General features: G+C 41.3%; 2 protein-coding genes across 2 annotated transcripts in view; both read right to left on the reverse strand.

Moving 5' to 3' along the window:
- Positions 1-22,800, reverse strand: part of RP1 (RP1 axonemal microtubule associated) — a 295,040-nt gene that overhangs the window by 265,427 nt on the left and 6,813 nt on the right. The window lies entirely within an intron of this gene.
- On the reverse strand, positions 16,425-22,073 carry LOC140907927 (oxygen-regulated protein 1-like). Its single transcript, XM_073335021.1, has one exon. The coding sequence runs from the start codon at positions 22,071-22,073 to the stop codon at positions 16,425-16,427; it is 5,649 nt and encodes a 1,882-aa protein (XP_073191122.1).

Raw genomic sequence — 22,800 nt, forward strand, 5'->3', positions numbered from 1 at the left:
ACACTCAATGCCAGGTTAAACTCCCATCCTTCAAGAACTGTCACAGTTTGAAGACATTAAACTGAGACAGTGGTGAGAACAAATAATAGCTTCTGAACCCAGGATACACTACTAAGGGTATGTCTATACTATGAAATTTGGTTGAATTTATAGAAGTCGGTTTTGTAGAAAGCATTTTTATACAGTTGATTGTGTGTGTCCCCACACAAATGCTCTAAGTGCATGTAGTCGGCGGAGTGTGTCCACAGTACCGAGGCAACCGTCGACTTCCGGAGCATTGCACTGTGGGTGGCTATCCCACAGTTCCCACAGTCTCTGCTGCCCATTTGAATTCTGGGTAGAAATCCCAGTGCCTGATGGGGTTAAAACATTGTCGCGGGTGGTTCTGGGTACATATCGTCAGGCCCCCGTTCCCTCCCTCCCTCCATGAAAGCAAAGGCAGACCATCATTTGCGCCTTTTTTCTTGAGTTACCTGTGCAGATGCCATACCACAGCAAGCATGGAGCCCGCTCAGCTAACCATCACCGTATGTCTCCTGCGTGCTGGCAGACGCGGTACTGCATTGCTACACAGCAGCAGTTTATTGCCTTTTGGCAGCAGACAGTGCAGTATGACTGGTAGCCGTCATCGACGTAGTCCTGGGTGCTCTTTTAACTGGGCACCTAGGCAAAGATGGGAGTGACTCAGCCAAGTCATTTCCCTTGTTTCGTCTCGTGGCGATTGAGTCCTACCAGCAGTGCACTGTCTTTTAACCTCCAGCTAGCAGAAGATGATGGCTAGTCGTCATACTGCACCGTCTTCTGCCGAGCACCCAGGAGATGATAATGACTAGTGGTCGTACTGCACAGTCTGCTGCCAGCAAGATGTATAAAGATAGATGAAGTGGCTCAAAGCAAGAAATAGACCAGATTTGTTTTGTATTCATTTTCTCCTCCCTCCTTCCCTCCGTGAAATCAACAGCCTGCTAAACCCAGTTTTGAGCTCTATCCTTGAGGTTTTGAGTTCTATCCTTGAGGGGGCCATTCAGTTTCTCGCAAAGCCACCCCCTTTGTTGATTTTAATTCCCTGTAAGCCATGTTCTCAGTCGCTCCTCCCTCCGTCAGGGCAACAGCGGACAATCATTCCACGCCTTTTTTCTGTGCATTTCACGCCATACCACGGCAAGCATGGAGCCCGCTCAGATCACTTTGGCAATTAGGAGCACATTAAACACCACACGCATAATCCGGCAGTATATGCAGCACCAGAACCTGGCAAAGCGATACTGGGCGAGTAGATGACATCAGCGCGGTGATGTGAGTGATGAGGACATGGACACAGACTTCTCTCAAAGCACGGGCCCTGGCAATGTGGTCATCATGGTGCTAATGGGGCAGGTTCATGCGGTGGAATGCCGATTCTGGGCTCGGGAAACAAGCACAGACTGGTGGGACCGCATAGTGTTGCAGGTCTGGGATGATTCCCAGTGGTTGCGAAATTTTCACATGTGTAAGGGCACTTTCATGGAACTTTGTGACTTGCTTTCCCCTGCCCTGAGGCACAAGACTACCAAGATGAGAGCAGCCCTCACAGCTGAGAAGAGAGTGGCTTGAGAGTAGCCCTGTGGAAGCTTGCAACGCCAGACAGCTACCGGTCAGTCGGGCATCAATTTGGAGTGGGCAAATCTACTATGGGGGCTGCTGTGATCCAAGTCGCCAACGCAATCAAAGATCTGCTGATATCAAGGGTAGTGAGTCTGGGAAATGTGCAGGTCATAGTGCATGGCTTTGCTGCAATGGGACTCCCTAACTGTGGTGGGGCCATAGACAGAACCCATATCCCTATCTTGGCACCTGAGCACCAAGCTGGCGAGTACATAAACCACAAGGGGTACTTTTCAATGGTGCTGCAAGCACTGGTGGATCACAAGGGACGTTTCACCAACATCAATGTGGGATGGCCGGGAAAGGTACATGATGCTCGCATCTTCAGGAACTCTGGTCTGTTTCAAAAGCTGCAAGAAGGGACTTTCTTCCCAGACCAGAAAATAACCGTTGGGGATGTTGAAATGCCTATAGTTATCCTTGGGGACCCAGCCTACCCCTTAATGCCATGGCTCATGAAGCCATACACAGGCACCCTGGACAGTTGTCAGGAGCTGTTCAACTACAGGCTGAGCAAGTGCAGAATGGTGGTAGAATGTGCATTTGGACGTTTAAAAGTGCGCTGGCGCAGTTTACTGACTTGGTTAGACCTCAGCGAAACCAATATTCCCACTGTTATTACTGCTTGCTGTGCGCTCCACAATATCTGTGAGAGTAAGTGGGAGATGTTTATGATGGGGTGGGAGGTTGAGGCAAATCGCCTGGCTTCTGGTTTCACACAGCCAGACACCACGGCGGTTAGAAGAGCACAGGAGGGCGCGGTACGCATCAGAGAAGCTTTGAAAACCAGTTTCATGACTGGCCAGGCTACGGTGTGAAAGTTCTGTTTGTTTCTCCTTGATGAAACCCCCTGCCCCTTGGTTCACTCTACTTCCCTGTAAGCTAACCACCCTCCCCTCCTCCCTTCGATCACCGCTTGCAGAGGAAATAAAGTCATTGTTGCTTCACATTCATGCATTCTTTATTCATTCATCACACAAATAGGGGGATAACTACCAAGGTAGCCCAGGAGGGGTGGTGGAGGAGGGAAGGACAAGGCCACACAGCACTTTAAAAGTTTAAAACTTTAAAACTTATTGAATGCCAGCCTTCTGTTGCTTGGGCAATCCTCTGGGGTGGAGTGGCCGGAGGCCCCCCCACCGTTTTCTTGGGCGTCTGGGTGAGGAGGCTATGGAACTTGGGGAGGAGGGTGGTTACACAGGGGCTGTAGCAGCGGTCTATGCTCCTGCTGCCTTTCCTGCAGCTCAACCATACGCTGGAACATATTGGTTTGATCCTCCAGCAGCCTCAGCATTGAATCCTGCCTCCTCTCATCACGCTGCCGCCACCTTTCAGCTTCAGCCCTCTCTTCAGCCCACCACTTACTCTCTTCAGCCCGCCACCTCTCCTCCCAGTCATTTTGTGCTTTCCTGCACTCTGACATTGTCTGCCTCCACGTATTCGTCTGTGCTCTGTCAGTGTGGAAGGACAGCATGAGCTCAGAGAACATTTCATCACAAGTGCATTTTTTTCGCCTTCTAATCTTCACTAGCCTCTGTGAAGGAGAAGATCCTGTGATCCTTGAAACACATGCAGCTGGTGGAGAAAAAAAAAGAGGGACAGTGGTATTTAAAAAGACACATTTTATAGAACAATGGATACACTGTTTCACGGTAAACCTTGCTGTTAACATTACATACACAGCACATGTGCTTTCGTTCCAAGGTCACATTTTGCCTACCCTCACCACGTGGCTAGCCCCTCAACCCTCCCCATGGCTTATAGCGGGGAACATTTCTGTTCAGCCACAGGCAAACAGCCCAGCAGGAACGGGCACCTCTGAATGTCCCCTTAAGAAAAGCACCCTATTTCAACCAGGTGACCATGAATGATATCATTCTCCTGATGATAACACAGAGAGATAAAGAACGGATGTTGTTTGAATGCCAGCAAACATACACTGCAATGCTTTGTTCTACAATGATTCCCGAGTACGTGCTACTGGCCTGGCATGGTAAAGTGTCCTACCATGGTGGACGGAATAAGGCTGCTCTCCCCAGAAACCTTTTGCAAAGGCTTTGGGAGTACATCCAGGAGAGCTGCAAATGCCAGGGCAAATTAATCATTAAACATGCTTGCTTTTAAACCATGTATAGTATTTTAAAAGGTACACTCACCAGAGGTCCCTTCTCCGCCTGCTGGGTCCGGGAGGCAGCCTTGGGTGGGTTCAGAGGGTACTGGCTCCAGGTTCAGGGTGAGAAACAGTTCCTGGCTGTCAGGAAAACCAGTTTCTCCGCTTGCTTGCTGTGAGCTATCCACAACTTCATCATCATCATCTTCCTCGTCCCCAAAACCTGCTTCTGTGTTGCCTCCATCTCCACTGAAGGAGTCAAACAACACGGCTGGGGTAGTGGTGGCTGAACCCCCTAAAATGGCATGCAGCTCATCATAGAAGCAGCACGTTTGGGGCTCTGACCTGGAGCGGCCAGTTGCCTCTCTGGTTTTCTGGTAGGCTTGCCTCAGCTCCTTAAGTTTCACGCAGCATTGCTTCGGGTCCCTGTTATGGCCACTGTCCTTCATGCCCTGGGAGATTTTGACAAAGGTTTTGGCATTTCGAAAACTGGAATGTAGTTCTGATAGCACGGATTCCTCTCCCCATACAGTGATCAGATCCCGTACCTCCCGTTTGGTCCATGCTGGAACTCTTTTGCGATTCTGGGACTCCATCATGGTCACCTCTGCTGATGAGCTCTGGCCAGCGTGGCAAGCTGCAGGTGACCATGCAAACAGGAAATTGAAATTCAAAAGTTTGCGGGCCTTTTCCTGTCTACCTGGCCAGTGCATCTGAGTTGAGAGTGCTGTCCGGAGCGGTCACAATAGAGCACTCTGGGATAGCTCTCGGAGGCCAATACCATCTAATTGTGTCCACAGTACCCCAAATTTGACCCAGCAAGGCCGATTTAAGCACTAATCCACTTGTCAGGAGTGGAGTACAGAAATCGATTTTAAGAGCCCTTTAAGTCGAAAAAAGGGCTTCATCGTGTGGACGGGTGCAGGTTTACATCGATTTAACGTTGCTAAATTCGACCTAAACTCCTAGTGTAGACCAGGGCTAAGAGGGTTTTTTTTTCCCCCACAGTGCATATAGATCCTTATTTGAAAGATCGCATTCAACTAACAAGATCCAAAAAGTTCAAGAATAGCCAACAGCACAGCAACAAGAACAGAAGCTGCAAGAGAGAAAATGGAGGAACAGAAGCAAATAGCAGAATTACATTCTGCAACAATAGAGGAAAATATGGTCCGCATTAAAAACTGGTGTAATATGCTTTCACCATGTCTGAATTTGTCTCAGAGTCTATAAAGTTTGCGCAGTTATAAGAAATGTTGTTCTTTCCTGTGGTTGCATGAGTATGGACTGATTACAGCCAAACATATTGCACTCCTCCTTAATCCTACATGTTGGCCTCATTTATAAGCATTAAGTCAAAATATCTGTGCAATGTGCAAGTCAGGCTATACACGTGTACCTGACAACTCAACTTAATTCCAATGATTAAGGTTGGTAAAGCTTTGGCTTCATTAAATAATCCCCTTAATTCTTACAGTGGATTAATATGGTAATTGGACTAATGCCATTTTACAATATCAGTGCTATCAAAGTTAAAGGAAACGTGTTTAAGAATGATAAGTTAAGCAATAAAATTGCATTGGCTCCTTTTGACATTCATAAAAGTAATGGGAAACATGACTTTGTGAACTGGGTACTGAAAACTGATAAAATATAGCAAACCATTCATTGAGAACATGTTCTGTGTTCTCAAACTGAATATACCATTTCTGAGAAATTAGTAAGTCTTCATTAGCTGTTGTTTGTTTTACTTATGATTTATATACACACAGCCATCTTACCCATCAGCAGACTTTACCTCCAATTTATCATAATGGGGGGTAGCAGTGAACGTTGTAGTCCAAGATGTGTGGTGGTTTCATTTCTAGTACCCTATTTTCAGTCACCCAAAACTTTTCAAGCTAACTTTGTCCAGGCATTGGTCTTTGGAAAGTATGAGCAAAAACTCTTCAGCCATTTTTCAGAACAAAGGAAGTAAAAACAGCCAACAATCGTTTTAATACCCAACCATTTCAGCCTTAAGACAGTTACCCAAAAAAATCACCTTCTGGGACAGACAAATGGTGGAAAATGTCACCTGTAAAATTGAAGAAAAGTTAAAAATAATCAAAACCAAAGAATTAGATTGGAAACCGTTGTGCAACCAATCTTAACCAAAGTGATTGCTGCTGTTCCCACTATATTATCAATTGATTATTAAAACACATGGAATTAAAACATTCTCCATGCCTCCACCTCCAGAACCTAGTTTTGCCCACACTTTTGTTGAGTCTTATAACCTGTTGAAGTTCCTACGCCCCTAGAAATGGAGTAACATAAAAACTGTCACACCAGTAGTTCATCTAGTCTAGAATCCAGTCTCAGGCTGTGGCCAGAACCAGGGGCTTTGGAAGAAGGTTCAAGAAACTCTTTAATGGACAATGATGGCATACACTGCCCAACCAGTTAGTGGTTGTCTTGTGCCCTGAAGCACAAGTGTTTGTATCTGTTAATTTTTTTATTCTTAATCATATAAATGTCTAATCCTTTTTTAATCCTGAGAAGCCGTTCATATTGATATTGGATATTTTGTTGCAATGAGTTTAGTGGGTTACAAGTACTCCCTGTATAAAAGAAATATCCATAGCTTTAAATGTGTTTCCTTTCAATTTTCTTGTGTTCTATTGTTCTTGTAAGATGAGAAAGGGTGAATAGGAGCATCCCATTCTCAATACCAGTCATTGTTTTTTATATCTCTACATGTCCCTTCTTATCTGCACCCTCTTTAAACAAAGCAGCCCCATCATTTTCAAACCTCTACTCAGCCCAGCCCTCTCAGCATTTGCACCACACATCTCTGGGCCTTTTCTATTCCTGCAACTTCTTTTCTAAGGCCTCATCTACACTACAAAGTTAAGTCGATGTATAGCCACCACAGCAATTAGAGCAGTGGTTCACGTTCACACTGTGCTCCTTCTGTCGGTGGTGCACATCCTCACCTGGAGCGCTTCCACTGACCGAAGTGGGCCATTGTGGGGTACTGACAGCTGGAGGCCTGCAGCCCTGGTGCTGACAGCCCAAGCTGCCAGCTGGGTGCTGGGCTCACAGCTGGACTCCCCCTCCCCCGGCATTGACAACCCAAGCTGTGAGCCTGGCGCCTGGCTGATAGCTCAGACAGTCATCTCTGGGGAGGTGTGGCCTAGCTCTGTGAGCCCGGCACCCAGGGCTGTCAGCACCAGGGTGGGGAGAGGTCCAGCTATGAGCCCCATGTACAGGGTTGACAGCCAACAGTTGATGTAAGCAACATTGTGTCTACACAGACACTGTGTTGCCCAAACTACATCGTCCTAAGTGCCACACCTCTCACAGAGGTGGAGTTATTAGGTCAGTGAAGTGAGTGAATTACATTGGTGGGAGCACCATTGTAGCGTAGGCACTTACATAGTTAGGTTGACATAAGCTGCCTTATGTCAACCTAACTCTGTAGTGTAGATCAGGCCTAAGACAGGCTGAGCAGAACTGAATATAGTGTGCTGGATGAGGGTGCAGTATCAATTTATATTAGGGCTGTCGATTAATCGCAGTTAACGCATATGATAAACTCAAAAAAATTAATTACGATTAAAAAAATTAATCATGATTAATCACAGTTTTAATTGTATTGCTAAACAATAGAATACCAATTGAAATTTAGTAAATATTTTTGGATGTTTTCAAATATATTGATTTCAATTACAACACAGAATACAAAGTGTACAGTGCTCACTTTATATTGTTATTTTTTATTACAAATATTTGCACTGTAAAAATGATAAACAAAAGAATTAGTATTTTTCAATTCACCTCATACAAGTACTGTAGTGCAAGTACAACTTATCGTGAAAGTGCAACTTACAAATGTAGATCTTTTTTGTTACATAACCGCACTCAAAAACAAAACAATGTAAAATTTTAGAGCCTACAAGTCCACTCAGTCCTACTTCTTGTTCAGCCAACTGCTAAGACAAACAAGTTTGTTTACATTTATGGGAGATAATGCTGCCTGCTTCTTATTTACAATGTCACCTGAAAGTAAGAACAGATGATTGCATGGCACTTTTATAGCAGGCAGTGTAAGGTATTTACGGCCAGATATGCTAAACATTCAACAACTATTCCAGAATACATGCTTTCATGCTGATGATGCTTGTTAAACAAAAATCATGCGTTAATGAAATTTGTGAATGAACTTCTTGGTGGAGAATTGTATGTCTCCTGCTCTGTGTTACCCACATTCTGCCATATATTTCGTGTTATAGCAGTCTCAGATGATGACCCAGAACATGTTGTTCATTTCAAGAACACTTTCACTGCAGATTTGACAAAACGCAAAGAAGGTACCAATGTGTGATTTCTAAAGATAGCTACAGCACTCGACCCAAAGTTTAAGAATCTGAAGTGCCATCCAAAATCTGAGAGGGACGAGGTATGGAGCATGTTCTTAGAAGTCTTAAAAGAGCAACACTCCAATGCAGAAACTACAGAACCCGAACCATCAAAACAAAAAAACCAAAAAAACAATCTTCTGCTAGTGGCATCTGACTCAGATAATGAAAATGAATGTGTTCGCACTGCTTTGGATCATTATCAATCAGAACCCGTCATCAACATGGATGCATGTCCTCTGAAATTGTGGCTGAAGCATGAAGGGGCATATGAATCTTTAGCGCATCTGGCACATAAATATCTTGTGACACTAGTTACAACAATGCCATGTGACCTTCTGTTCTCAGTTTCAGGTGACATTGTAAACAAGAAGTGGGCATCATTCTCTCCCGTAAATATAAACAAACTTGTTTGTCTTAGCGATTGGCTGAACGAGAAGTAGGACTGAGTGGACTTGTAGGCTCTAAAGTTTTATATTGTTTTAATTTTGTGTGCAGTTATTTTTTGTACATAAGTCTACATTTGTAAGTTCAACTTTCATGACAAAGAGATTGCACTAAAGTACTTGTATTAGGTGAACTGAAAAATACCATTTCTTTTGTTTTTTACAGTGCAAATATTTGTAATAAAAATAAATATAAAATAAGCACTGTACACTTTATATTCTGTGTTGTAATTGAAATCAATATTTGAAAATGTAGAAAACACCCAAAAATATTTAAATAAATGGTATTCTATTATTGTTTAACATCGCAATTAATCACGTGATTAATCTCAATTAATTTTTTTAATTGCTTGACAGCCCTAATTTATATACAGATATTACAATATTTTCTGTATTGTTTTCTATCCCATCCTTCACATATTTCATTTGCTATTTGATTGCCACTTCACATTGAGTAGAATGTTCACTGAGCCATCCACAATGACTCTCAAGTTCTTTTTCAGTTACTTTACAGAGCCAAGCAATATATATGAGTAGTTCAAATTATTCCTAACAGTCTGCTGCAACTTAGAATCACAGAACCACGGGGTTTGAAGAGACCACGAGGGTCCTCTAGTCTAACGTCCTGCTAAGATGCAGGATTTGTTGTGTCTAAACCATCCAGAGCAGATGGCCGTCCAGCGTCCTTTTGAAAACTTCTAGCGAAGGAGCTTCCATGACATTCCTAGGCAGTCTGTCCCATTGTCCTACTGTTCTTAGTTAGAAGTTTTTCCTGACATTTAATCTAAATCTGTTATGCTGTAGTTTGAACCCATTGTCTCTTGTCCTGCCCTCTGTGGCAAGAGAAAACAATTTTTCTCCATCTCTTTATGGCAGACTTTCAAGTATCATGCCCTCCCTTAAGCTCCTCTTTTCCAAACTAAACATATCCAGTTCCTTCAGCTTTTGCTCATATTGCTTTGTTTCTTGCCTCTGGTTTCTTTCCAGTTTCTCTACATCCTTTCTATACATTGGTGACCAAAATGGACACAGCACTCCAGCTGAGGCCTAACCAGTGCCGAGTAGAGCAGTACCATCACCTCCCTTGACTTGCATGCTATGCGTCTGTTAATGTAACCTAAAATTGCATTGCTTTTTTTGCAAAAAGAAAAGGAGTACTTGTGGCACCTTAAAGACTAACCAATTTATTTGAGCATAAGCTTTCGTGAGCTACAGCTCACTTCATCGGATGCATACTGTGGAAAGTGGAGAAGATCTTTTTATACACACAAAGCATGAAAAATACCTCCCCCCCACACCCCACTCTTCTGCTGGTAATAGCTTATCTAAAGTGATCACTCTCCTTACAATGTGTATGATAATCAAGGTGGGCCATTTCCAGCACAAATCCAGGTTTTCTTCTCCCCCCTCCCCCCTCCACACAAACCCACTCTCCTGTTGGTAATAGCTTATCTAAAGTGACCACTCTCCTTACAATGTATATGATAATCAAGGTGGGCCATTTCCAGCACAAATCCAGGGTTTAACAAGAATGTCTGAGGGGGGGAGGGGTAGGAAAAAACAAGGGGAAATAGGTTACCTTGCATAATGACTTAGCCACTCCCAGTCTCTATTCAAGCCTAAGTTAATTGTATCCAATTTGCAAATGAATTCCAATTCAACAGTCTCTCGCTGGAGTCTGGATTTGAAGTTTTTTTGTTGTAATATCACAACTTTCATGTATGTAATCGTGTGACCAGAGAGATTGAAGTGTTCTCCGACTGGTTTATGAATGTTATAATTCTTGACATCTGATTTGTGTCCATTTATTCTTTTAGGTAGAGACTGTCCAGTTTGCCCAATGTACATGGCAGAGGGGCACTGCTGGCACATGATGGCATATATCACATTGGTGGATGTGCAGGTGAACGAGCCTCTGATAGTGTGGCTAATGTTATTAGGCCCTGTGATGGTGTCCCCTGAATAGATATGTGGGCACAGTCATTGCTTTTTTTTGCAACAGCATCACATTGTTGACTCATGTTGAGGTTGTGATGCACCACAACTCCCAGATCATTCTCAGCAGTGCTGCTGCCAAGTCAGTTATCCCCCATTCTGCATTTGTGTATTTGGTTTTTCTTCCCTACGTGTAGCATCTTACATTTGTCTTTGTTTAATTTCATGTTGATGTCTATAGCTCTGTTCTCCAATTTATCAAGATCCCTTTGAATTTTAGCTCTGTCCTCCAAAGTGTTTGCAACCCTTCCTAAATTTGTGTCATCTGCAAATTTGATCAGTATGCTCTCTATTCCTATATCCAGGTCATTAATAAAGATAATATAACACTGGCCCCAGAACAGACTCTTGTGGAACCGCACTTGAGACCTTCTTCCAATCTGACATAATTTCATTAATCGTAACTCTTTGTTTGTGGTTAATAGTAGTTCTACCAAGCCCATATTTCTCCAGCTTACTTATGAAAATGTCATGGGGAACTATGTCAAAAGCCTTGCTGAAGTCCACGTACATTATGTCCACCGCATTCCATTATGCACCAAACCACTTCCCTTGTCAAAGAAGGAAATCAAGCTGGTTTGGCCTGATTTTTCTGAGTAAATCCATGCTGGCTGCTAGTGATCACCCCTTAATCCTCCAGGTATTTGCAAATTGCATGTTTTAGTCCTTGTCCTAGTAGCTTCCCAGGTATCAAGGTCAAACTGACTGGTCTATAGTTCCCCAGCTCCTCTTTTCCCCCTTTCTAAGATGGGCACTACGTTAGCCCTTCTCCAGTCTTCTGGGATGTCTCCTGTCATCCATGAGTTTGCAAATATTATTGCTGATGGCGCCGAGAATTCTTCAGCTAATTCTTTCAGCACCTTGGGGTGAATAGCATCAGGTCCAGCTGACTTCAATTCAAGTTAGTCAGAAGATCTCTGACCTGTTCTTTACTTATCCTGATCTACATCCCTTCCCCTTAACTGTTTACAATAACTTCACTCGTAGTCCAGTCATGGTATTTTTTGTGTGAAGACTGAAGCAAAGTAGGCATTGAGCAACTCCACCTTCTTATCATCTTTCATTACCAGCTCACCACCTCCATTGAGCAGCAGACCTACACCATCCCTGATTTTTCTTTTTCTTTGGATATATTTGTTGGAACCCCTTCTTGTTGTCAAACATTTCTTTCCAGTTGTAACTCATTCCTTGCCTTCGCTTTCCTGGTTTTGTCCCTACACACTTGTGCTATTCCCATGTATGCATCCTTCCATTTCCCATATGTATCCCTTTTGGTTTTTACATAGCTAAAAAGCTCCTTGTGCAGCCACATTGGTCCCCTGTGGCTCTTCTTATCTTTCCTCTGTATCAGAGTAGCTTGATGTTGAGTCTCTAGTATTACATCTTTTAGGAACTGCCTGCCTTCTTTGACGCTTCTTCTTCCTAACTGGTCTCTCCAAGGGACCTTGCCTACTATTTCTCTGAGTTTGTTGAGATCTGCCTAATATAGATTCTTGGAACATCTCACTGTTAGTCTTTGGCCACGCTCAGAATTGTCCATTTATTCTTTCTCTTTGGGTAAAATTCTGTCCCACTGACTTCAGTGAGGCCAGGATTTCACCCTTTGTTTTCAGTCTTTTTGCCAGATTCTAATCCATGACAGGACTTTACCTCTCGTCCCCTGACTACTTAGTTTGCTCAGTAATCTCTTGAGAGCAACTTTGTAAAAAGCTTTTGGAAGTCCAAATAAATTAAGTATGGGTGACTGAGTGGTGTAAATCCAGGATTTGGGATAGTATGTGATGAAGATATGAAGATATGACTATGAAAAAGTTGCTAGATTGCTCAACTCTTCATTTCCAGCCATTTATATACATAAAATAGACTATTGCTTTTGAGTACTGGCTGGATTCCACTGAAACATTTTCAAACAACATTTTTTTAACAATGTTTTGTTTGTGAATGAAGATGTAAACAGCTGAAAAACATCTATGCTCTTCATTATGCAGTCCAAAAAGACTTTTGAGGAACCCAATAGAACATGGTGATTGGCAGCAAAATTGGGGGAAAGGACAAAATAATTTGAGAGTTAGTCTGTTATTTAGTGTCTTGGATTCTTCTTAAATATATTAGCCAATAGCACAATGTTCTTTCCAGTTATTTTAATACTGATTTATTTTACAGAATACAAAGAAACTCAAAGATAAATATAGCTTCAAAACAATAGAAAAATATCAAATATATACAGAAAGATATAGCTGCCACCGGACTTTCAGAGAGTATGAACAGGCCAAATTCTCTTACTGTGACCCCTGTTCAGTAGGGCCTTCCTCCACAAGTGGTACCGCTGACTCCAGTGGGACTGCACTGGATAAAGGTACAGTTCAACACGAGTAAGGGTATTAGAATCTGGCCTCCAATATTCACTATAGTTATTATGTACATTAAATATTTTTCCAGTTTTACATTTTGAAATTACATGAAAAAGCAAAAACATTCTATAAACAGGCATCCATATTTCTAAGAATAGAATGCAACATCCTGAAATATATTAAATTATACTCCTATCCATCTACTAGTTTATCATATTTACAAAAGAAAAATGAGTATGATCACATTTATAGGACAGTTCATTAGTGAAATAATAATCAAATGAATGGCAATTTAAAAAGAACAATACCCAGTGTTTCTTGCTAGGATTAGCTGCACTAATATATTTTAGCATGCTCTCGTACTGGGCCAGATTTATCTTTGGTAAAGGTTGATGCAGTGCCATAGATTCAGAATGAGTATAAGAATCCAATTTGCAGTGGTAAAAAGGTTCAGATCCACTAAGGAACTTAGGCCATGCAATGCTGGGTATCAGGGCACCTTTCACAGAAACCCACTGCTATCCACAAAGCCTAATTTGCACATCTAGGCACCCTAGAATGCAATCCACAAAAGCCAGCATGCTAGGCAGGGAGCTGCCTAACCTAGGCAATGGGAGATGCTGACAAACCCCTCTCCTCTCTCTCTGAGATAGGAACTTAAGTTGGGGCTGCAAGGAGGTGCCTATATATGCATCCGATGAAGTGAGCTGTAGCTCACGAAAGCTTATGCTCAAATAAATTTGTTAGTCTCTAAGGTGCCACAAGTCCTCCTTTTCTTTTTGTGAATACAGACTAACACGGCTGCTACTCTGAAACCTATATCTGCTTGTTTCTTGACTTTAGCAAAGCTTTTGACATGGTCTCCCACAGTATTCTTGTCAGCAAGTTAAAGAAGTATGGGCTGGATGAATGCACTATAAGGTGGGTAGAAAGTTGGCTAGATTGTCGGGCTCAATGGGTAATGATCAATGGCTCCATGTCTAGTTGGCAGCCGGTGTCAAGTGGAGTGTCCCAGGGGTTGGTCCTGGGGCCGGTTTTGTTCAATATCTTCATAAATGATCTGGAGGATGGTGTGGATTGCACTCTCAGCAAATTTGCGGATGATACTAAACTGGGAGGAGTGGTAGATACGCTGGAGGGCAGGGATAGGATACAGAGGGACCTAGACAAATTGGAGGATTGGGCCAAAAGAAATCTGATGAGGTTCAATAAGGATAAGTGCAGGGTCCTGCACTTAGGACGGAAGAACCCAATGCACAGCTACAGACTAGGGACCGAATGGCTAGGCAGCAGTTCTGCGGAAAAGGACCTAGGGGTGACAGTGGACGAGAAGCTGGATATGAGTCAGCAGTGTGCCCTTGTTGCCAAGAAGGCCAATGGCATTTTGGGATGTATAAGTAGGGGCATAGCGAGCAGATCGACGGACGTGATCGTCCCCCTCTATTCGACATTGGTGAGGCCTCATCTGGAGTACTGTGTCCAGTTTTGGGCCCCACACTACAAGAATGATGTGGATAAATTGGAGAGAGTCCAGCGAAGGGCAACAAAAATGATTAGGGGTCTGGAACACATGACTTATGAGGAAAGGCTGAGGGAACTGGGATTGTTTAGTCTGCAGAAGAGAAGAATGAGGGGGGATTTGATAGCTGCTTTCAACTACCTGAGAGGTGGTTCCAGAGAGGATGGTTCTAGACTATTCTCAGTGGTAGAAGAGGACAGGACAAGGAGTAATGGTCTCAAGTTGCAGTGGGGGAGGTTTAAGTTGGATATTAGGAAAAACTTTTTCACTACGAGGGTGGTGAAACACTGGAATGCGTTACCTAGGGAGGTGGTAGAATCTCCTTCCTTAGAAGTTTTTAAGGTCAGGCTTGACAAAGCCCTGGCTGGGATGATTTAATTGGGGATTGGTCCTGCTTTGAGCAGGGGGATGGACTAGATGACCTCCTGAGGTCCCTTCCAACCCTGATATTCTATGATTCTATGATTAGCAATCCATAAATCAGAATCAGTCTTCTGGAGTAAGGCGACTAACTCATTTAGCTCAGTGGTTAGCGCACTTATCTGGGAGACCCAAGTTGAACTCCCTGTTCAAATCCTGTTAGACGAGTGTGCTAACTACTGAGATGTGGGATATTCTGATGTGGGGCTCCTTCAGTCTCTCCTGTTGAAGCTGTTCCACTTTTGATAAATAATGAAAGAATGATTGGAGCAGGGGGAAAGGACCCTGGGTCTCCCATCTCCCAGGATGGGCACCTTAACCACTGGACAATAGAGTCAATCTCTCTGGCCCAAAGTATTTGTTCCCTGTGGGCAAATACTTAAACAGTCATACCTTCTTGGTCAGGCCCTGCGTGCATGTTAGGCATTTGTGGATCTCTCTGGAGCAGGAGATTGGCACCTGGATGTTGAGCAAGGCAGCAATGCACATCCCCCAGGCAGAAGCTTGGGCACCTACAAGTGTTCAGCATGAGTTTTGTGGATCACAGTGGAGCCAAAGGACATAGGTACCAAAACATGTACCTTTGTGGAGTGGGACCAAAGTGACTGCATCTTCACTTACTACAGGCAGAGGGCTGTACAGAGCTAGCATAGCCTCAGAAGAGGGCAGAGCTGCCCGAGAAGGGGGTGAAGCCAGGACAGCCAGGAAGTCCACTAGCTACAGCATCTTCCCTCAAAAGTTCCTGCTGGTGAAGCCCTGTGGAACTCCATCTGGTTTCAAGGCTGTTCCCCTTTGTAAAATCCTAGTGGATAAGAGAGGCAGAAGCATTGCTCCATTCCCACAGAGGCAAATCTCACCTAAGATATGGTGGTCTTAGATGAGGCAGAAAAGTTTATTTTACTCACCCTGATGCCAGCTCTTCTGAGTTTGGTCTTTAACAGACATACATGGCTGGCCTGTCCATTTGAACCTTGGTTTAAAAACCCACACACAATTACCATGACAATCGTCTGTTACTTTTCATTGTAATACAACATTTGAACAGTACTTTTCTACTTTTCATTGCAAATTAACCACTGTATTTTATTTTGCAGTTTAGTCAGAACAGTCTGCAAGATCATTCCCAGCTTTTCTCTAAAAACATTCTAAAGTGTAAGAAGTTTATCTTGGAGCGTGGGTGAATATGTGGTTATAAAACTCTTCATTCTAACAGGTATTGGTTGATTTTTCTCAGAGAAGACAGTTGGAATGTTACAGACTCTTTCTAAGCAAAAGATACAACAGCATTAATGAGTAAAACTGATTTTTTTAAAAAGATGACAGCACTGTCATAGGAGGTTAGTTACTGATTCTGCATTATTTCCTCCCCCCCCCCCCACCCCAAAATCTAGGCAATTACCTGTATTTCTGCAATGCTGTAAAAAAGTGTAAACATCTCAGTGTAAGCATCACACTCAATGGGAGTTTGTTTAGGGCATGGTCTGCAAGGGTGAATTATATGATTATTTTTTTCTTACAGATGTCCCAATATCTTTATTATGTGTCTTTCTCTTCATTGCTGCTTTTATTGCTTTTATTTATTACACAAAAGAGAGTTTCTTCTTCTGTAGCAAAGGCATTTTCCTCTTCCAAATTTTCAGAAGCATTACATTCCGTGTTATTTAAGATAATGTCACAGTTGTGAAATGTTTCAGAATGGCAGCCCTCTGCTGGATCTGTCAACAAGGGAGCAGATTTTTCTTCAAGAATTTGAATTAGGCTAACTCTCGAGCTTTGGGATATTTTTTGCTTTGTATCAGGTAGCTTATTATTGGTACTTATATCGTTGAGTACTTGTTTGGATACATTATTTTCATGATTGCTGATCTCCTGTGCATTTACATTCATATCCTCCATCGCATACAACATCTTTAACTTGTTTTTTAATCCTAGACCTGGGGATACAAGAATCTCAAAGCTATTGCTATTAATGAAATCTAAGGTATTATTAGCATAAAATCTATTAAAAATATTACTGGCAATCTTATTAATACAGTTGTTCTTCAGCATCACATGATTATTTTCATCTCCTATTAAATCTTTGCTTGGCCAGCACAAATGTTGACATTTTTTGGTCATTAAATGTAGGCCCAATTGGTTCTCAATGTCAGATGCTTTTCGGTAGGCATATCCTCTGTCTTCCTCATTAACTGGTTTTATGATGGCCATCAGTATTGGACAATGTTGTCCACAAATAGCATGAAGCTTATCCAGAGAATCTTGTTCCTCCAGAGCTCCCCTGTTGGCGTTACTGTCGTTAGTTGGTTGGGCTTGTATAGGTTCATCATTTAAAGGCTGTTTCAGAGGATGCACCTTATTATCAGGTAATCTAAATTCCACAGATGTAAAGGCTGGATAATTGGTATTAGCCTCTGTACAAAGATTCGTGGAAGTGGTGCATATCGTGAATGACAAATTGTTGTTTTCTTTCTTTACTGCATGAAGAAAAGGGGTATCATCACTGAGGGTAGGTTTGCTTTTCAGACTCAAATCAGGAAAAGGCTCTGAATCACTATTATGAGGCATAATGAAGTAGTTGCATCCACTTTCAGAGGGTTTAGCTGTGTCTTCAGGTTCTGAAGAAGATATTTCACTGTGTGGTGGATACTGATTCAAATTTGCGAAGTGGGAGTATGGAACATCATCACTATTGTTGTCAAACATTGTGTCTGCTGAAGTTGTGTCCAAATTGCCATACATTCCAGTGTTTTCAGGTGGTGATCGTCTCACCAAATGATTTTCTTTAAGAAGCCACTTGCCTTTATCAATCAATATTCCTTCATCATCATCAGCAGGTACACCACACTGACAATATTGCTTTGTACATTGCACTGAGTAGTTATCACTGTGATACACCTTCTCTCCATTAAGACTGAACTGTGGTGCTGGTGAAGAAAAATTCTCTCTCCTCCATGTATTGTTGTCTTTGTTTATTTCTTCCAGACTTTCATGTGATATAAGTGAAGACCGTGACATTTTCTCAACAAAGCAAGAATTATGTTCCTGACACAGGGAAGAGTTTTCATTCATAACTGTACATTGGGATTCTTCAGCATCCTTTTGAAGAACAACTTTAGACATATACGGAAATGCAGTGTGGAAGGTAGGCTTAAAGGAGGCTTCTGCTTTACCATAAAGCTGTTCAATAGCTCTTTTAACATAACCAGTATTATATTGTTTTTCATACATTGCTTCCTCCCCACTTTCATTGGTGAAGTCACTGGATGCCCTATAATTGTAATCACTGTCATCAGTATCTGGTCTATAATCTGACCAGTCAGAAGTAGCAGGGCTTTTAGAGCATTTTTTTAATTCAAAAGAAGGATCTGAACATGTTCCATGCTCCAGTTCTTTTACTAACAGTTTTACTTGCAATTTCTGTTCTACTTCAGTTATGTCCAATTCTGTAATTTGCTTAGACTCATAACTAAAAGATAATGGTGATGGTGTAGATAGTCTCTCAGGGGTTTCTTCACAAGTCCCATTTTCTTTCTTTTCTTCTACAGAATGTGACTGTGAGGAAGATTCTGTACAAGAGGTTTCAGAAACTAATTTATAGCACTCATTTGGTTTTTCTGTGCCATCTTGCTCTCCTGCATTTTTATTGTTGCCAAGATGCATAATGTCTTTTTTATCTTCTACTTCAGAAATTTCTAGATCTAAAATATTATCTTTATCATTAGAAGTTATACTGTGAACTGTTGAATTAGGCTCTTCTGAAGTCCCTGATTCTTCATTATTGAATGATGTATCTGTGGTTTTATCCTGAGATTCTTGTAAGGAACTATCAGCCTCTTCTTCATTTTCTTCAGATAGTTCTACATTTGAAGTAAGACTACAATTATTTGAATTAGCATTCACGTATTTTCTCTCTGACAGTATTTTGTGAACATTCAAGTCATTTAGATCTGAAGTCTCTGCTGATGCATTGAGGTCTTTCTGTACATCAGAGCATTCAAATTCTTCAGTCAGCTCTTGTAGATCAGCATTTTCCTCAGAATGTCTAGTATCCTCTGGAATGCAGATCTTATTTGAGTTTTCACTTTCATGAAAGTTTGGCATGTTCTGAATTTCTACTATGAAAGGATTTTCATGACAATGTACAGAGTCCTGCTTTTCTATTCTGCTCCCAGAGTGTAATAAATTATTTGATGTCGATTCTTGCAAATTTGAGACAGCATCCTTCAAGTCCTCAGCTTCTTCTGTGACTGCAATTTGTTTTAGAAATTGTAACAGTGTAAATATTTCAGAACAGCTACAGGTAGTTTTTAGCATATCACCTTTGCACATACCATTCAAACTCTGTTTTAGATTCAGCACAAGTAGCCAAGCTAAGAGGAGATTGGGGGAAGATCCAAGTAATGAAGGAGAAGAAAAGTCTGTAGGACCACATGAGTTTTCTGTACATCCAGTATGAGCCTTTTGAATGCCGAGCATAGCTGATTGTAGTTGTTGTAACACCATACTAGACACACAATCCTTTTGGGGAGCATCAGTTTCAGTCTTGCTGAAAATTTTGGAATCAACTTGGACAGCAACCTCAGCACTTATTCTTTGATTTGGACTTATATCTCGAGTGTCAATTTCTGATTGCAACTTCTTTTTATCATTTTCATGCATTTCATTAAACACCTGTAGCTTAGTATCATGTTGGAAATCTGACTGTAATAAATATTTGACCTCTTTCATTATACTTGTATCAGCATTGGTCAAAGAGCCAATTTGTCTTCCATATAACCATTTGGCTGATTCTTCAATAGCTCCCATTTCACTGAGAGGTTCCATTGGCTTTTTTAGTAGATGATGTCCAATCAGGTTGGGTTTTCCAGTTATGTGCACTTTATTTGCTATAACCTTAGTTTCTTGATCTGAGGGAGTGTTGATATTTTCCATAGGAGAATGACAAATTTTACTATTTGCTACATTCCCTTCCTTTTTATTTATGGGGGCTAATTTTTTTGGAGGCAAAACAGCATTTGGAAATGTGTTTTGCAGCCAGTTTTGGACATAGGTTTCAAGTGAATACTCAGCAACCTCATCTGTAAAATCCTCTTGTTTCAGAACATCCAATGCATTACCGCCATCTGACATATGTATTTTACTTTCAGTTGTACTTGGATTCTTCTTTTTTTTTTGTTTTTTCTCTTTCTTTGAAGATTTGTATGAACTATCTGAAATAACAGTGTCCTTTTCTCTTTCTAGGTTATTACCATTAGCCACTTCTGACAATGGCTTTGATGTCATTAAAGAATTGTGTGTCTGTTTTATAGAATTAATGCTGTGACATATGCCTTCTTTTTCAGTACCTGGTGTATTTTGGCTGTGTTCAGTTTCACTTTTTGAATCAGCTCTTTCCTCTATCAGGCCCTCTTCACATTTTGCAGATAGTGGCAAGCTAATTTTTTTGGCTGATCTGGATTTTATGTTGGTCAGTTGTCTATTAGCTTTTGTTTTCTTACTAAATGCTAACTCATTTTGTTGGAGCTCCACAGAAACCTGGGGACATAAGTCATTTTCAGGACATAAGTTTTTGTTTGAATTGATAGATCCATCACCATTTCTGACATGAAATGTCATTGCTCTTTTCTGACATGTTTCAGAATAAGTATCTCCAATTTGCATTGCAGATTTCTGCATACTTTCACTTTCTGCACTCTTAAAAGTTCTTTCCTCTTCAGTCTCCTTATATTGCTGATTTTGGTGTGAATGTACACCTTGTTCCAGATAATGAGATGGTGATTTTCTCTTTTTCTTCTTCTTTTTGCTGTTAGACAATGCAGGTTGGCTTATGTCAGTGAAATGGGTTTTATCACATTCAGTGCTATCACGGAATTGTTTCTCATTCTCAGCAGTGGTAGGAGAGGATCCTGTTGTCAGGTTTATTGTCTCAGGAGTAGCATTAGTACATGTTGACATTGTCATCTTTGTTTGTTTGTTTCCAAGACAGGCTGAGTGAATGGATCCTTGAGAAGAAAGTAATAAATCAGATGGGTTACATAGTCTGTCTTCACTTTTTGATTGAGACAATTCTGAGTACCTGATGAAAGAACTCAGTGATCTTTTTATTCCTTTAATCCCACATTGGTCATGAGGAGAGTTGATAGTGTCTGCTGAAAGTGGCCTATCTGTCCAGTAAATTGTTGAGGAAGGTATGAAGCCACGGATGTTAGCTTTGCAGCTTGATAGTAAACTATTACACATGCCTTCCTCCACAACTGATTTCTCCAAAATGTTCTGTAACAATCCATCTTCATCAAGCATATCTAATGTCTTTGTATTTGTAGTTTCTTTTAAACCATGACTTTTATGGCTTAATTTAATCAGAGTTTCTTCTTTTTTCTTTTCTAAAGAAAGCTTTAATAAATCATTGTTGCTTATTTCACTAAGCTTAGAATTGTTAGTACTTGATGTTTTGCTGCTGGACTGAGTGACCGTGCAATACTCAGATTTGCTTTCCCCATCTTCTAATTCCTCGCTGTAGGAAAATTGTCCTATCATCTTTTCCTGAACCTTTCTGTCAGATATTACAGTGACACTTTCAACTAATGCTTTCTTTTGTCTCACTCTTCTTGGCCCAGGTGTCGGAGGCCTATGAAAATGAGGTTTGACTTTATCCTCTGATACATTGCATACGTCCATGTTTGCAGAAGAGTTCTGCCAGATTTTATAATCAGAAGTGCTTAAATCAGATTCTGATTCTTTACTTGTTGCTTCTGTGCTAATCTGCTGCAGTGCGTCACTCTCATCATTACTGTAGTTCTCCAAGACTGGAGCCTCTGTAGGTTTTATATATGCTGAAATATTTAAATCAGATGAATGATCTTCTTCACCTACTGCAGAATTGAAAATCTTGATATTTTTATCAGCAGAAACACCAGCACGACTGACAGTGGTTGTCCATTTTATGGTTTCTTCCTCTTTTATCCTGAATCGAACTTTCATCTCTACTGTCATACTGCCATCTTGATTAACATGAACAGATTTCTCAATGTCATCTTCAGAGCGCACCATCGATAAATCTTCACCAGCATGTGAATGATTTTCTGCTAAGCCCATGTAATTGTCAGGAATGCAAGAAGAATCTGAGTTATCATTGCTGTAAGCTTTATCAGAAGAAACTGAGTAAATTTGAGCTCCTGAGGGCATTTGTGTACTCACTTTCAACATTTATATTGAAAGCACCCAAATTCACAATATTAGATGGAAAGTGTAGAAGATAATCATCATACATAAGAATCCAGACAGAAAGACAGCAGGCAGGCAGCAAAGATAGGAGACAGAAAAAAAGAAAAAAAACAGAGTATGATTAGTATAAAGGAACCCAATGAAAGGTTTTGGGATTTTTTTTTTGGTGAGCATTGGGATTGAATAAATTATTGTAACATAAAGAAAAACTTTTACAGTAAGGGATCTATTTTCTCTAACCCATTTCCAAGAACTTGTTAAAAAGAAAAAACAGAACTTTTGTAAAGAGCAAAGACTGAACTTTACTGCTGGTGCAATTTCCTTTATTTTGTTTTGCAACATGACCCTTCTAACACCAGTGTTACAATCTTTAAGGCCCTAAGCCTGTGAAGTGCCGAATGCTCCCAGTTCCATCAACTTGGTTGTTGAATGTGCTTCACATCCTGCAAGAGGCACACAGGAAACTCACAGGATTAGTCCCTAAAATATTAAGCATGGAACCTGCTTTTTCCTTTACTACTTGATGATTTAACAGTAATTAATGGATCCAAATGCATATGCAGTACATAACCTGAATGTTAATAGATGCTACAACATGTGAATCAAAAATAAATCTCTCTGGATTTGATTCTACACCCTTCACTTATATGACTAATCCTTAGTTATCTGAGTAGTCCCACGGATTACT

This window comes from Lepidochelys kempii, chromosome 2 (assembly GCF_965140285.1).
Source record: "Lepidochelys kempii isolate rLepKem1 chromosome 2, rLepKem1.hap1, whole genome shotgun sequence".
Classification (NCBI taxonomy): Eukaryota; Metazoa; Chordata; order Testudines; family Cheloniidae; genus Lepidochelys; species Lepidochelys kempii.

Bases quoted from the DNA above. Each gene is read 5' to 3' on its own strand.
- LOC140907927 (XM_073335021.1), bottom strand. From the start codon at position 22,073: ATGCCCTCAGGAGCTCAAATTTACTCAGTTTCTTCTGATAAAGCTTAC.